The sequence below is a fragment of the Mercurialis annua genome, linkage group LG1-X (genome assembly GCF_937616625.2).
Source record: "Mercurialis annua linkage group LG1-X, ddMerAnnu1.2, whole genome shotgun sequence".
NCBI classification, from domain to species: domain Eukaryota; kingdom Viridiplantae; phylum Streptophyta; class Magnoliopsida; order Malpighiales; family Euphorbiaceae; genus Mercurialis; species Mercurialis annua.
Window position 1 is genome coordinate 51,034,578 of NC_065570.1, and position 15,643 is coordinate 51,050,220.

Sequence of the window (15,643 nt, forward strand, 5' to 3'; positions counted from 1 at the left end):
TTAAAAAGTGTCAAATAAAATCATAACCTTTTTTTTTACAAATCTATCACGAAGGTGAAAATTCGGTGAATTTTTTTTAATTTAACAACCGGAATCAATAAGAAAAGAGTAAGAAGAATGTGTTTTGTGTGTTAATAAAGCATTAGTTAGAGTAAAATATTTATTTTGGAGGAAAAAAATATAGAATTTTACTCATCGATGATAGATTTGTAAAAATATAAGAGGTGATGATTTTATTTGACACTTTTTAAAGGACGTGATTAAAATAAAAAAACGTGTAAAAGTGGTGATTTTATATGGAATTAATCCCAGAAAGAAAGCAAAAGAATTGGAAAACAAATAAATTAAGAAACGAAAGGCCTCAGAATTCCAAAATAATAAAATACTGAATGGCTGTCGTTGGCGTGCTTGCTCTTCAGGGATCTTTTAACGAACACATTGCAGGCAATTCTTTTTCTATCTATTAACCCGTGCAAGTCTTTCTCTTTTTTATTCTATTCGTTGTTTCGTGTAAATGGGGATTCTATTATCAATTCCTTTTCCATTTTATGTTCAGTTCTTAGAAGATTGGGAGTGAAAGGAGTGGAGATAAGGAAGCCAGAACAGCTTCACAATCTCACTTCTTTAATAATTCCTGGCGGTGAAAGCACAACTATGGCTAAGCTTGCTGAATATCATAACTTGGTATCAAAATTTTGGTGCTTTTCAAGTTAGAGTGAAGCTCTTCTGTTATTAACTTATTACTATTATATTGTTATAGTTTGATATGTTCTACAATGCATTTATTGGTCTGTTGTTTCGTTCCGTATTGCAGTTCCCTGCGTTGCGTGAGTTCGTTAAGACAGGAAAGCCGGTATGGGGAACATGTGCAGGTCTCATTTTCTTGGCAGACAAGGCCGTTGGTTAGTTTTTTTATCTTCTCACTTTCCTGCTTGCTAGGTAGCACGGACACGGACGCGGGGAATGGGACACGGACACAGAGAAACGGTGTTATTTTAAGGTTTTAAAAATGAAGTTTCGTGTCCGAAAGGTCAAGTGTCTCAAATGTTTCTGAAACGGGATACATTAATTGAATGAAGTGTCTGTGCTACCTATCCTGCTTGTAATGTATTGAAATTTATATGTGTTAGTATTTTGATTTTGAGAACATTGGTTAGCAAGCAAGGATTTTTCTATCTGATTTTGAATGTAAAATGAGTCTTGTTTAAATTTTCAGGGCAAAAAATAGGAGGCCAAGAATTGGTTGGTGGCCTAGATTGCACAGTGCACCGGAATTATTTTGGCAGTCAGGTAAATTATATGCAGTTTGTACCTTGAGTAGATGGATTCAACTAAGATGTTTGGCTAAAGATTTTGTCACAACTTTTACTGCAATAATATATTGAATGTTCTATGGAAACGAGTGTTAGCAGCTTTAAATACCATAGAAAATTTGGTGTAAGATCGATGATGTTGCATTGTATTTTCTTCTTTCAGATAAATGATTTATCGATAATGGGTGTTGGATTGTTTTTTAGGGTCTTGTCAATTGCACCCTTCAACAATTTTTTTTTTAGATTATTACGTGTAGTTGTTCTCAAATGTTTTGCCATTCTGGTATTCATTTCGATTGTCATTGTTACAAAATACAAATTAGTTTAGCACAGTGCGATGAAGATATTGTACATCTGTGTAACACACATAGCCATTGGTGATGCTTTACTCCAATAATTTGGTTGTTGTAAATCAAGAAAACAGTAATTTATTGGTATCATCATCTATTTATGACTCTAATCTACTAGAGGAACTCATACTTTGAACTTTTGGAAACGAATTGTTTGCTAAATTCATGTCTGCTTAGATTCAAAGCTTTGAGACGGAGCTATCAGTTCCAGTACTTGTATCAAAAGAAGGTGGCCCTGAAACATTCCGTGGAGTTTTTATTCGTGCTCCAGCTGTAGTTGATGTTGGGCCTGGGGTTGAAGTGCTGGCTGAGTATCCGGTAACATCTACCAATATTTTGTATTCAAGTTCTGCTGTTCAAATCCAAGAGGTTTTTCCTTGATCTTCTTTATATTGGAATCTCTTGCTTGTTGCCTGTGTTTCTCGAGGTGTTACTGATCGTATTGTTATACACTAACTGCTAAGGCTACTTTACGACTCATTTTTTTTCTTTTTTTTGGAATCATAACTTGCTATGTGGAATTTTTGATCTCCATTCCATGAAAAGAAAGGAAGGTGACATGTAGCTCACTCCTAAGTCATTGCATGTTTAATATGGCATTTAAACTAGTAATAAGGCAATTTTAAATGGTTTCTTAGTGATAGAGTCGAGTGGGGAATCACAATATTTAAATAGTCATCTTTCTTGAACTATTCTTGGTTCCTTTGATGTTGCTCTATCTTACGTAGTCATGTAAAAATATGAGTTATTAAAAACCCATCTTGGATGGAAAAAACCATTGATCTCAATTAATAAACCCGCTAAAGACGCAAACCATAGAGTGCTTATTACCGGTGCCACAGATAGATATGTTTTTAGATCTCGCATTTATTCAAAATCCTCCCAATGTAGAGTCGAATAAATGTGAAATGTTTCACTTCATGGAAGTAGGTCATCTGGTTGTGGGATAGGACAATTAATATATGGTTGAGAATGATTCATAACACATTAGTTTAAGTTGTTGCTTCGTTGCCAAAGATGTCTAAGAAGCTACTATATGATGGATGTCAACCCTAGCGAATTCCTATAGGTGGATTTGGAGACCAGTTATAATTTGGTCGAGCTTCTGGCTCTCCAATTGGAGAATGGCTGTTAGTTAAAATTTCCGTACAATGAGAGCTCATTAAAGATAATACAGTCTACCTGGCTTTCATTTTCTTAAAATTTCCGTACAATGTGTGTCTAATCAAGCTTGCAGAACTCCTCTCCTACAAATACACAACTATATTCCAACAGTAAATGAGTTTTACGTGTGATAAGTATTTCTCTCTTCTAAACTGCAAGACATCATTAGACATTCTTATAATAAGCTATTGAGATGGTTTCATGATTTAGAAGGTGTAAGCAAAGGACTAAAAATAGTGGACTATGCTCGGTAATTTCTCTGTTGCTGCTAGTTGTGTTACTCTTTATGTCAGTGATTGATCTTTAGAGTGGATAATGTACATATGAATTTAAGTCTGTACTGGTGGGTGGACTCCATATGTAGAGGAAAGACATCATTTAAGTGACATTAGCTTTACAAATTGGCTGTATTATCTAGTTTATCCTGAGTTATATCTTATAGTAGTCATTATGGTTTGGGCATGTCAGGAATTTCGGTGTTGGTTTGTAGAAGAGAGGAGATGATATTCGGATTTGGATGATTTCTTTATGCCTCTTACGCAATCTGTTGAAAATCAGCTTTAATGGTCTGATCTTGTTGATATGTTTAGTTGAATTTCTGTCCCGGACCTTCCAGTCAATTGTCGAAAAATCTGCAGGAGTATGAATAGAGTGTAGGGTCAACATAATATATATTTCAGTTGTTATTGGACCTATAGGCTATAGTACATAACTGCAAAGTGAGGCCGATTTCTAGGACTAATATGGTTCCAGACTTTCATATAATGTAAACCCTCTAATAATTAATACTCAATAAATTAATAATTCTAATAATTAATAAAATTTTATAAAACCAATTTGAATATTACGTCTTATAAAGTATTCAATAAATTAATAATTCTAATAATTAATAAATTTTTAGTCCGCTATGTATATTAATTATCAGAGGGTCGACTGTAGACCTAATCGTTTCAGTTTATTGCTTTTCATTAATTTTTTCTTTCTTGCTCTGGAGAGCTCTTGTTCTGTCCATTTCTGTCCTTTCCCCCCAATTAAAAGGAGGAAACAAATACGAGAAAGAAAATGAAAGTTACGAGTCATGGAACCATGTGGATTTTATGGTTTTGCAGACACCAAATTATTTAATCTACATGCTTCATCTGTAGATAAATAAATATTTGTGATTGACTTACGTAGTTTATGAATTCTGAATTAGGAAACTGCTGTGCCTGAAAAGAAAGTGATTGTAGCCGTGAAGCAGGGGAATATGTTAGGAACTGCATTCCATCCTGAACTGACAGCGGATACGCGATGGTAATTTTTTCTTTTTCCAGTGTTGTAAAATTTAATTGTTGTTTGTTGGACGACCTAAGTGTCGGTTTCCTTGTACACAGGCATAGTTACTTCTTGAAGATGGGAAGTGATGCTCTAGTGGAGGCCTCAACTAGCATTGTCCAAGTAGGAGTAGATCAAAATGTCGACGAAAAACCAAGGATTGACCTTCCGGTCTATCAATAATGGAAGTTTGATAAGTGATTAGTAGCTTTACAACTTTAATTATTCGTTCTTCCTTTTGAAGAACGGAGATAATATTCGTTTTTACTGCAGTAATACATTACTTTGATGTCGAATTGTCTCATGGAGGTCATTTTATTTTCTTAGGTTGGTAGGTTAGATCTATAATACAAAAACAGATTCATGGGTTTCACCTGTGTACGTAATGCTTAAAAGAAGTAAGCTTTCGAATTAATAGAAACATGTAAAATAAACACAATGAAATTGAAATTTTGTTTTTCTGCATGTTGGCAACCGCTGGTGCAATTATTTTTCTTCTTTTGCATATTGAGTTTTGTTAAGCACCTACTTTTATCAATTTTATTTATGTTTATTGGTATCGGTAAATTAGCCCTTTTTAATTGAGGGATTATTTGTCGCATACAATATTTTAATAAGTATTTATCACTTTTTATAACATCTTTCTATAATTTTTCACTTTACACTAATAATAAATATATTTACAAAAATACCTTGTATATAAATACCTTACTATATATGCAAGGCTTATCTTCAGTTTAGATTAAAATTTCATTTTTCTACAAATTTTGCCGCACCACTCTTCTCTCTTTATTTCTCTTCCTCTCCAAATTTTTTCTTCTTATCTTTTTCTTTTCTGTTTGCTCTTGCGTTCATATATTTTCGCCGCTTATCGCTCTGCTGTTCGCTCTTTCATCTCGTCATCGCGTCTTCCGGTGGATTACTCGTCATTTTTTTGATGTAGCATTTTTTTCGGTGGATTTCTCATCGCCGCGATTTTCCATTAATTTTCTCGTCACCGCGTTTCGTCCGATGGATTTCTCGACATCGTTTTTAGCTTTTTTTTTGTAATATTTTATGTTTTTGTGATGATTTAGATATTTTGTAAATAGATTATTGTATATTTATAATTTTTTTGTTTATAAAATTCTTCTATTTATTTTGGCTTTCTCTTATTCATAGGTTTGTTTATTTATTTTAATGCTACTAATTTAATAAAGAACGTATTGATTTTTGGTGTATTTGCAGTATATTTATAATGTATTTACGTTATAGTATATTTTTGATGTATTTATAGTGTATTTTTGGTGTTTTTCGGTGCATCTATGTTTTTTGGTGTATTTCTGCTGTTTTTCTAGTATATTTATAAAACACTACAAAAGTACCATAGATAAACTATATATACACTATTGTTGCACTATAAAAATATCATAGTTACACCGTAATAATTACACTAAAAAAACACAAAAGAGACACTAAATATACCATACACTAAATAACACGATACCCCCCCCCCCACCCAAAAAAAAATATAAAAAAAGAATAAATCATTAAAAAGTGAAAAAAGTATTTGTGAAATTAAAAAGATGAAGGAATTTTTAGTAAAACAAAAGATAGAAGCTGTAAATATGTTGAAAACAACGCGAAGTCGTAAATAAAATACAAAATAGTGTAGTGTAGAAAATTTTCTCTTTAATTTATCTAAAAATGAATATATTTTTGTTTGGTTTACAAAGTAATTCATTTTGAGGGTTATTTATATTAAAAATTAATGAATGTATACGTTTTTGTAAAATTTAATCATGTTTTATTAAAATTGGTAAGTAAATATAAAATTTCAAAATAAATATATTTAGGTATATTATACTATTAGATCCATCTGTTAATTTTTTTGAGAGTTTACTCGGTTAACATGTTAGATTTGATTCTTAAATTTACATTTTATTCAATTTCATTCGAAAATTATCTACTTTGTTTGAATTTTTTTTTAAAATAACAATAAATTTAATTTTAAAATGTTACGTAACATTTCAATAACAATATATTTAGAAAAGGGTCATTTATGTCTCTAAGATTTGGATTTAGGATCAAACAAGCCCTCAACGTTCGGAAAGGTTCAAATATGCCCCCAACGTCTTGAAAAATGAACAAGCAGGTCCTACAATTTCGACAACTTGACCCCTAACGTCTCATTTATAAGTCAAAATGGGGGCATGATTGTTCACTTTTTAAAACGTTGGGTCATATTAAACCTTTCCGAACGTTGAGTGCTTGCTTGGTCCTAAATCCAAATCTTAGTGGCATAAATGACCCTTTTTTCTAATAAATTTTAGGGTTAATGTAAAACAAAATCACGAACTTTACACATTTTCTCATTTTAAGCACGCAGTTTAAATTTTCTCATTTTCATGCACGAACTATCACTTTTTCTCAAATTCATGCACGATGCTGAGGTGACACTCATTCATTGGTATAAAATGACCTCCACCTTAGCGAATTACACCAATGGAGCCGTGACACCTCAACACCATGAATTTAAGAAAAAGTGGTAGTTAGTGCATAAAAATGAGAAAATTTAAACTACGTGATTAAAATGAAAAAACGTGTAAAGTTGGTGATTTTTATGACATTAACTCTAAATTTTTATAAAAGAATTCTAAAAAAATAATGTAACATTTTAAAGTATATTATTAAAATGCAATAGTTTATAAATCTAGCTAAACGTGAATATATTAGATATATTAAAATTCACAAGCCATTAGATTTTAATAATTTTTATATATCAATATAAATAATAAAGGGTATAATGGTTTTAAAAATCCAAACCTTTTTGACCTTTTGAAAATATATTCAAACCTTTTAAAAATTGAAAATTTATTCCAGTTTGACTAATTCGTTGGAAAACTATCCAATTTTTCAAAGTCGATTTGATATTTTTCAACTTGATTTATCTGAATCATGTGGCATTCAATTAATTTTTTTTTTCAATTTGAAAAAACTTCACATATTCAATTTTTATTGTAGGTAAAATTAAATCATTGGTTTATAATGGATAGATTTACAACAAATTTTTAAAATTTGGACATATTTACAACATTTAAAAGGTTTGGATAATTTTCAAAAAGTCGAAAAGATTTTTTTTGACACCATTAGGCCATATTAAAATGATCCTTATAAAAAAAAAATCAACATTTTGAATATCCATATCCATATAATTAATAATTTATTTGTTGAAATGTTACATATTGTTTTTTATAAAATTTGTAGATATTCTTTTATTGAAATGTTAGATAATATTTTAATTTTTTTTAAATTAAATTTATTTCTATTTTAAAATTAATATTAATTCAATTTTTTTTAATAAAAGTAGACAATTTTCGGATGAAAGTAGACAAAAAAATAAATTTAAAAATATAATCTAACTCTTTAGCTGAATTGGCTATAGAAAAATTAACAGATAAGTGTAAGAGTATAATATATTTAAACACGATATTGAATTTATAAAAATCAGAAGATGAGTTAGTATAATTAATTAAAATACAAGGGGTTCTAACTAATTTACCCATTTCAATTTAGTTACTGCTTTTGATTCGTTACCAAATTAAAGTTCTACCAATGGGAGTTGGTACAAGTGGTAAGCGGCTTGATATCGCTTAAATAAGGTCTCGGGTTCGAGTCTTGTGAATGCATAAAATCCCCACTGAAAGACTCACCCACCATGCCAGGTGCGCGACACGGGTCGGATCCGGATTAGTCAGTGCGAAACTCTAGAAACTGGATGGGCTAACCAAAAAAAAAAAAAGATATTGAAGTTCCCTTCTATTATGGTTTTTGACAAGTTATAAATGTAAGTTTTATGACAATTAAGTTGTTAAATGCGTGTTTTTTTTGACAATTTGTTATAAAAGTATTTTTTTCGACAAGTTGTTATAAATGAATGTTTATGAAATGTAAATTTACAATAAATATGACCATCTTTGCTTGATCTATGAGCATATTTTCTTTTATGAACAAGTTACCTATCACATGGATAGCATATTAAGGGTCAAATGACAATTCGTTTGTCTTTTTCAAATGGGTTGAAGTTCAATTATTAATAAGCAAATTAATAGTTATGCACATAGAAGTTTAGAGTTTTCATGATTCTAACCATTAAAATTAGGGGTGTAATTAAGTGAAATTAATTTGAATATTAAATTCGAGTTCAATTAGACTATAAATTTACAATTTAAATTGAACTCGATCGGATCTTGTTTTAATAATTTGATCTCAATTTGGATTGTAATTGAAAATTGATCTTGATTTGATCATCTCAATCGGGCCGTGAAACTTACCGATAGAATCTCAACATGCAAATATTCATAAACCCTAGTTTCCATTGATAAATTAAAGTAACTTGCTATTGAAGAAAACGCAAGAAGCGAGATTTTCATTCCTGAAAGCAAGCCTTTGACATTTAAATTAATTCCAATTTCTATTCCTACAAGTTCTCCTCTTATTTTTAATAAATTGAAGCAAACATAACAAATTAAGACTTCAAGAAGATTACAAACCAAGAAAAACCCTACTTTTCCAAAGTCAAACATGCATGCAATGCCCTAGTATAAATTTGCTTCTGCAATTCTAATCTTTCATCTTCCAATAAATTCTTAATAATCACATTAACACAAAGATAAGCTATTAATTACATCAATCAATCAAGATCCAAGATGGCTAAACTAATTAGGTCATGGATTTTGGTTGCATTCTTCGTAGTATTACTTGTAGCCGAAGCTACCCTTGTTCAAGGTCAAGGTAACGGCAACGGAAACGGCAACAACGGTGATAACAATGGAAATGGTAATAGCGGAAACGGAAACGGCAATGGAAACAACGGCAACGGAAACGGTAATGGTAACAGCGGCAACGGGAACGGGAACGGAAACAACGGCTCCGGAAACGGAAACGGAAACGGTAAGAAGGGTGAAGATGCTGACTTTGATGATGCAGAGCCTTTAGAGAGCGGAGAAGAAAGAGGGTTATGTAAAAAAAAAGGAGATTGTTATAAGAAGACTCTTGTCTGTCCGGCTCAATGTCCATCTAAGAAGCCTAAGAAGAACAAGAAACAGAAAGGTTGTCGTATTGATTGCAGCAACAAGTGTGAGGCTACTTGCAAGTGTAAGTCTATTTCCCAAACATTTTACCATTTTATTTAGCAAAAATGATTTTAAAATTTTATTTTTATTTTTTATAATCTGATTTCAATAGTTTTATTCAATTATAATCAAATCCGTATATAATTGAATTAGTTTAGCATGATTTTACTCATGTTACAGTCTATGTTACACGAAAACATTCAAATAAGTGAAACGGAAAATGATAAAATATTACTTTTCTAAAAGGTTATATATGTAAATTTCATAAGTATTTCTTAAAATGAAAATAAAATTTTAAAATGTAAAAACTCAAAAAATTTCGTGTAGCATATGCTATATATAGTTGGTGAATGATTATTTAATTATTGTAACAAAAAGATTTAATGGAATCAAGAAAACCATTCATTAATTATTATCATATGAATTCGATTGATTCAATTAAATATATCTAAGCTACAGGGAGGGGTTAAATTTTTTACGGTTAGTGAACTATAGGCAATTCTAGCTAGCGGGATGATTATCATCGTTTAGTTTGTTATTTTTTGATAGCTGAACTTTTATTTTTACATTAAAAAGCGCTAGGTTACTATAACAATCCACGTTAATAATTACTTATATGATGAAGAACAAGTCGGATAATCTCACGATTTTTCAATGCCACATGAATAATCACACGATTTCAACACAGGTTTCAATCATCTGAAATAGTTGAATATAATAATCTGAAATAACAATAAAATTAATAATTTTAACAAATATAAATATTGAATTTACGGTATCAATTTGAAATAAAATATAAAGATTTTATTTATCCAAAAAAAAAATATAAAGATTTTGTACCATTTTTGCTAATAACCCGCATAAAATAGTACTTTTGTAATTAACCACCATTTTATGTGAATTAACAGGGAGAAAACCAAACTGCAACGGATACGGCTCTCTCTGCTACGACCCAAGGTTCATCGGCGGCGACGGTGTAATGTTCTATTTCCACGGATCAAAAGATGGAAACTTCGCAGTTGTTTCCGACAACAACCTCCAAATCAACGCCCATTTCATCGGAACCAGACCACAAGGAAGAACACGAGACTACACATGGGTTCAAGCACTTTCAGTCATGTTCGACACCCATAATCTCGTCATTGCAGCCAAGAAAATCTCAACATGGGACAACAAAATCGACGCACTAGCCGTAAAATGGGACGGCGAAGATATCGAAATCCCCGCCGACCAAAAATGGATTAACGGAAATGAAAATGAAAGAGATGTAATAATCGAAAGAACCGACGAAACGAACAGTTTAAGGATTATAATCTCTGGTTTAGCTGAACTGGACATTAACGTGAGACCAATTGGCAAACAAGAAAACGTTGTTCATAACTATCAGTTACCAAATGATGATGCTTTTGCTCATCTTGAGACACAGTTTAAGTTCAAGAATTTGTCTGACTTGGTTGAGGGCATTTTGGGGAAGACTTATAGAAAAGATTATGTGAGTCCGGTGAAGATTGGTGTGGCTATGCCGATGATGGGCGGTGAAGATAAGTATCAGACTCCTTCTCTTATGTCTCCTCTTTGTAGGGTTTGCAGGTTTCAGCAGAGTACAGGGATGGCTGCAATTTAAAATAAGGGCCGGGTTTTAATTAATTATTATTTATGGAAGTAAATTATAAATATACGTGAATAAAACAGCATTCTTTTGTAAGTGTAAATGTGCTTGCATGTATGTGGGAATTATTTGTTTTGAGTTGTTGAAATGTTCAGATTTTTATTCAATAAAATTAATAAAGGGTTGTAAGATGAAATTGTTTATTTTATTTTATGTTTATAAGAGTTGTAGTTTGTAATATTTGTATATCTATTGGCAACAAAGATTTAGAATTAGGCAAGAAGTGCATCAAGTTCGTCTCATATGTACTTGTGAGGTATTCTGTGTGAGATAATGTTCTCCTATTAAGGGGATATTAAACTCCCTAGATCACTAGAGTTATCTCGAATTACATAATGATCATTAAACTTGATTTTGTTACAAAATGGTTACTGAACTATACCTTTTGTTACAAAGGGGTGTCACTCATATAAAACGCAACGTTTTTGTTTACATGACAAGTTTTAATTACAAAAAGGTACATAGTTCAGTGACCTTTTTGCAATAAAAAATATAACTCAATGATTTTTTTGTAATTCATAAAAGTTTTAGTATTTTTTTGTAACAACTTAAGCATGAAAACAATGCGTTTTATATGGGTGACACTCCTTTGTAATAAAATGTATAGTTCAGTGACCATTTTATAACAAAATGAAATTTAGTGATCATTATGTAATTCGAGATAACCCTAGTGACCTAGGGAGTTTAATATCCCCTACTAAGTTCATATATTTATAATGTTCAATAAGTATGTATTTTTAAATTTTAACATTATTAGTTATTTAATTCAAACCATTTCTCAAAAATATTGATCATTGTTATCCCTATGAGGTTAAAATCCCTATTGTGAGGTTAGAGTACTCCATATAAGGTTAAAGTCCTCATTATTAGGTTAATTATTCCTTTTTATTAATTATTTTTTATATATAAGATTATTTTTTCTAATTCATAAATTATGTGCAAGTATATCAATGAAGTTGTTCATCGCCTAATTTGATAAAGATCAATTTTAAAGTAACACCCAGTCTTACTGACTGTATTTATATATGTGGTTAGTATTATTTATACATATTATTATGAATTTTGTTTTTTACTGTCGTATTTATTGGGTTTCAGGTATAACATCGCTTGGATTTAGCAACATAATTATTGAAGGTGATTTTTTGAAGGTGATTTCTTGAATGTGATCTCTGCAACATAAAGCAAGAAGGATATAATATCAGCAATAGAAGTCATAATTTTTGATACCGTTCGCTTATTATTGTCTTTTATTACTCGCGACTTTACATATGTTAAGCGAATGTATAATTGGATGTCCATGAAGTGACTAATAAATATTTATATTCTGTTTATTACGACAACTGTTGCTGAGAAATATTATGTACTTCTATTTTTCTAAATCAATATAATCGTTATTTTGACAAAAAAAATAAGAAAAACAACGTAGTTGGTGATTAAAAAAAAGGGCCGATCCCAATAAAATTCCAAACGTATGCGGCGTTTGTCAGTTATAATTAAACCTTCAAAATCAGCTAGGCTAGCCCATTTTGCGATATTCGAAACCTTTTCTAGCCATTCGTGAACCAAACCGAAAAATTTGTCGTTCGTGAATGGGCTAAATTAGCTGATTTTGATTGATTTCGCTAGAAAAGGTTTTAAAACATATCAGTAAAAATCGGCTAGTTTGGTACGAATGACATTTTTTTGATTTGATTCACGAATAGTTAGAAAAGGTTTCAAATATCCCAAAATGGGCTAAACTAGCTGATTTTGAAAGATTTAGTCATAACTGACAAAACCTGTAAATATTTAGTATTTTATTGGAATTAACTCATAAAGAAAAGAATAGGATGAAGGAAAATAATAATTGAAAACAATGGACTACTTTGAAGTACTATAAAACCTTAAAATATGAGATCCTATAATTGAATATAGTGTCCTTATTATACTAATGAGATTAATAAAAGACTAAACAAAGGATCAATTCACCCTCTCAACTTAGCATAAAATATCAAATCAGTCACTTTCATTGTTTTTGGTACAAATGCAACTTGCGGTTTTAGTTTAAATCAACACTTCAAACACAAAAACACCCTAAAAAGAGAAGGAATTGTTAACTATACTAATTAATTCTAATTATCCACAATTAAAATTTTAATTAAATCTAACTAAAACTAATTATTCCAATTAAACACCTAAAACTAATCAACCGGAAACCGCCGCCACATGGACTTCCACCGGAAACCCCGCTGCCACATGAACTTCCGCAGAAACCTCGCTGCCATATGGTCTCCCACCGAAAACCGCTCCTCAAACGAGGAGATGTTGCTACTCGTTTAAGGAGCCTTTCACGTTGGAGGAGTAGCAGCTCCTCGCCTGAAATGGAAGAAAGGAGAAAGGAAGAAAGGAAAAAGGAAGAAAAAGAAGAGAAAAATTATTGGATTTTTTAAAAATTAAAAAATATAATTTGAAATAAAAGTTATCGTGCCTACTTATGTTATTGTGAATTGAGGGTTTTTTTATTGTAGGCACAATTATGTCAGTTGCTCCTCGTTTTTTAGAGGAGCAGATCTGCTCCTCGCTTCAGGCGAGGAGCAGATCTGCGAGGAGTAGCAGCTCCTCACATGAGAAGAGGAGCAGCATCTCCTCTTCTCAGGCGAGGAGAAGTACCTCCTCCTCGCATGAGAATCAGAAAAAAATGTGATTTTATGTTTTTAATTTTAAAATTTATTTATTGAATTAAATAAAAAAATTACTGTAAGTTGAGTTTTTTTGAGAAAGATGGTGTTTTTATACTATTAATAGCATTAATATTTAATTAGAATACATGTTAAAAGTGAAGATTAATTTGAACTTTTTTCTATTAAAAAAAGGTTAATTTAAGAGAAAATTAGCTCAGATACTGTGTTGGGCTAAAATATTTAGATTTTTACTGTGACTAAAATCAAATTTGAATTATACGGTTGGAAATTTTTAATTTTGAATTATAACTTTATGCTTTACACAAATAAACTTTTGAATTTGACAGAATACAAAACTGTTAATTTGGTAACACCCACAATCATCAAGCACTTTCCTATTTCTTTTAGATTTTTCCAAGATTTTTGCTGACTTTAATTATCCTCTCATTAACCAAATATTTTTCTATTTTTGTTTGAATTTAAATTTACTTGTCCTTTTTATTTATCATTTTCTTTCATTTTTTTACCTCAATCATATCTGAAGCCGCCGCCGCTGGAGTCCAACCAACTCGACGAAACCTAAGAAGCACGGAAACTTCGACAAAGTTGCGTTTTCCGTTTTGGAAACGTTTCGGAAACCGAAAACTCTTGGACACCCGTACGAAACGTTTCGGGCCGTTTCCGTAAATAATAAAAATTAAAAATTTGTAAAAAAATTAAAATTATTACCCACATTTAAAAAAATGTAACTAGTTACCCATAAATTTTACATTCGCATTGTTCATAATACATCAAATATATTTATTTGTGTTGAATTATATTTTTTTTTTTTATATTTTTATAAAATTTTAAATATTCAGTATATTAAAATGAATTATTTTGTTAATTATCATAAATATTTAGATAATATTTTTATAAATATATCTCTACATTTTTGTTATTTACACGTTTCCCCCACGTTTCGTGTCCTTCATTTTGAAAAACTTTCGTTTCCCCGTGTCCGTTTCGTATCGTTTCCGTTTCCCGTTTCCGTTTCCGTGCTATCTAGGACGAAACCTCTAAGAAGAGAAAGATGATGCCGGTCGTGGCGCTCGGCGGGAGGTCGTGGCGGTGGTAGGTTATTTTTCTTCTTCTACAATTTATTTTTAAAGTTTTTGAATCGTCTTTGTTTTTTTATATTGAAGTTCATGTAAAAGAAGAAGGGAGTGACAATGATTTCGAGGATTTCACTGTCAATGTCGTGAAAAAGAACAAACCGATTGCTCTTTCGCCCGTTGATGTCTAGGTAATTGTTCTAAAAATTCCTTATATGTTATTGCTTTTACAGTTCAGAATTTCGCATCGTCTTTAATAAAATTTCTTTGATTTTATAATAAACAACAACCTTCAACGTTGTCATTCCTGAATTTTTAAAAAATAATTACAGTCAGTATCCATGTTAGTTAACCATTAGCTAACTATTAGTACACTATTAGTTAACTTATAACAAAAACTTTAATTCTGCAAGTATTTCTAAAGTTTTTGAATCGTCTTTGTTATTTTTTATATTGTAGTTTTTTTTCTGTCAAACTGATGAAAAAAACGATGAACGAAGACGGTTTGAGTTGAACGAAGAAAGCAGTCATTGGAGTGGGACGAAGATAGGCGAACGATCAACGAAAGCGAACGATGAACGAAGGCGTGGTGGCTGACAACTGTTGTCTTTTTTTACTGTAATTGTGATATTAGCAATGATGTAAAAATAATTAAGGTTAACTATATGTTTTCTAATGATCAATTAATAGTTAACTAATTTTGTATTATTTTTTATATAGAACATGAATATATATTGATAATTATTTTTTTTTAATTACAGTTAACTAATATGTGATACATAGTTAACTAACAGTTATTTGTATACGTATGATTATTTTTAAAATAATTGAAATTTGATGTTCAGTTGTTTTTTTGTTATATTTGAATAATTTTGAAAATAATTAAGGGATAATTATATGTTTCCTAACGATTAACTATACTTGTGTTGGTTATCTAAAACATGAATACATAATGTTAATTATAT

The 15,643-nt window shown here is 30.8% G+C and overlaps 2 protein-coding genes across 3 annotated transcripts; both read left to right on the top strand.

Annotated features, from left to right (window-relative positions):
• The first annotated feature begins 334 nt into the window (after nt 1–334).
• Nucleotides 335–4,615, top strand: LOC126664406 (probable pyridoxal 5'-phosphate synthase subunit PDX2). Of its 2 annotated transcripts, none has more exons than XM_056103727.1 (7): nt 335–444; nt 557–684; nt 815–902; nt 1,217–1,290; nt 1,841–1,981; nt 4,023–4,120; nt 4,201–4,615. In XM_056103727.1, the coding sequence occupies exons 1-7, from the start codon at nt 390–392 to the stop codon at nt 4,322–4,324; spliced, it is 708 nt and encodes a 235-aa protein (XP_055959702.1). In that variant the 5' UTR covers nt 335–389; the 3' UTR covers nt 4,325–4,615. The 2 variants fall into 2 exon arrangements, with proteins under 2 accessions (XP_055959702.1, XP_050212736.1); XM_050356779.2 differs by having other exon boundaries at nt 336–444; nt 1,841–2,032.
• A 4,112-nt stretch (nt 4,616–8,727) lies between these two features.
• Nucleotides 8,728–11,060, top strand: LOC126664403 (uncharacterized). The gene is made up of 2 exons (XM_050356777.2): nt 8,728–9,277; nt 10,164–11,060. The coding sequence occupies exons 1-2, from the start codon at nt 8,830–8,832 to the stop codon at nt 10,877–10,879; spliced, it is 1,164 nt and encodes a 387-aa protein (XP_050212734.1). The 5' UTR covers nt 8,728–8,829; the 3' UTR covers nt 10,880–11,060.
• The last annotated feature ends 4,583 nt before the right edge of the window (nt 11,061–15,643 follow it).

Bases quoted from the DNA above. Each gene is read 5' to 3' on its own strand.
- LOC126664403 (XM_050356777.2), top strand. From the start codon at position 8,830: ATGGCTAAACTAATTAGGTCATGGATTTTGGTTGCATTCTTCGTAGTA. The intron at 9,278-10,163 runs GTAAGTCTATTT...GTGAATTAACAG, and splicing joins GTGTGAGGCTACTTGCAAGT to GGAGAAAACCAAACTGCAAC.
- LOC126664406 (XM_050356779.2), top strand. From the start codon at position 390: ATGGCTGTCGTTGGCGTGCTTGCTCTTCAGGGATCTTTTAACGAACAC. The intron at 1,291-1,840 runs GTAAATTATATG...ATGTCTGCTTAG, and splicing joins GGAATTATTTTGGCAGTCAG to ATTCAAAGCTTTGAGACGGA. The intron at 2,033-4,022 runs GTTTTTCCTTGA...ATTCTGAATTAG, and splicing joins CTGCTGTTCAAATCCAAGAG to GAAACTGCTGTGCCTGAAAA.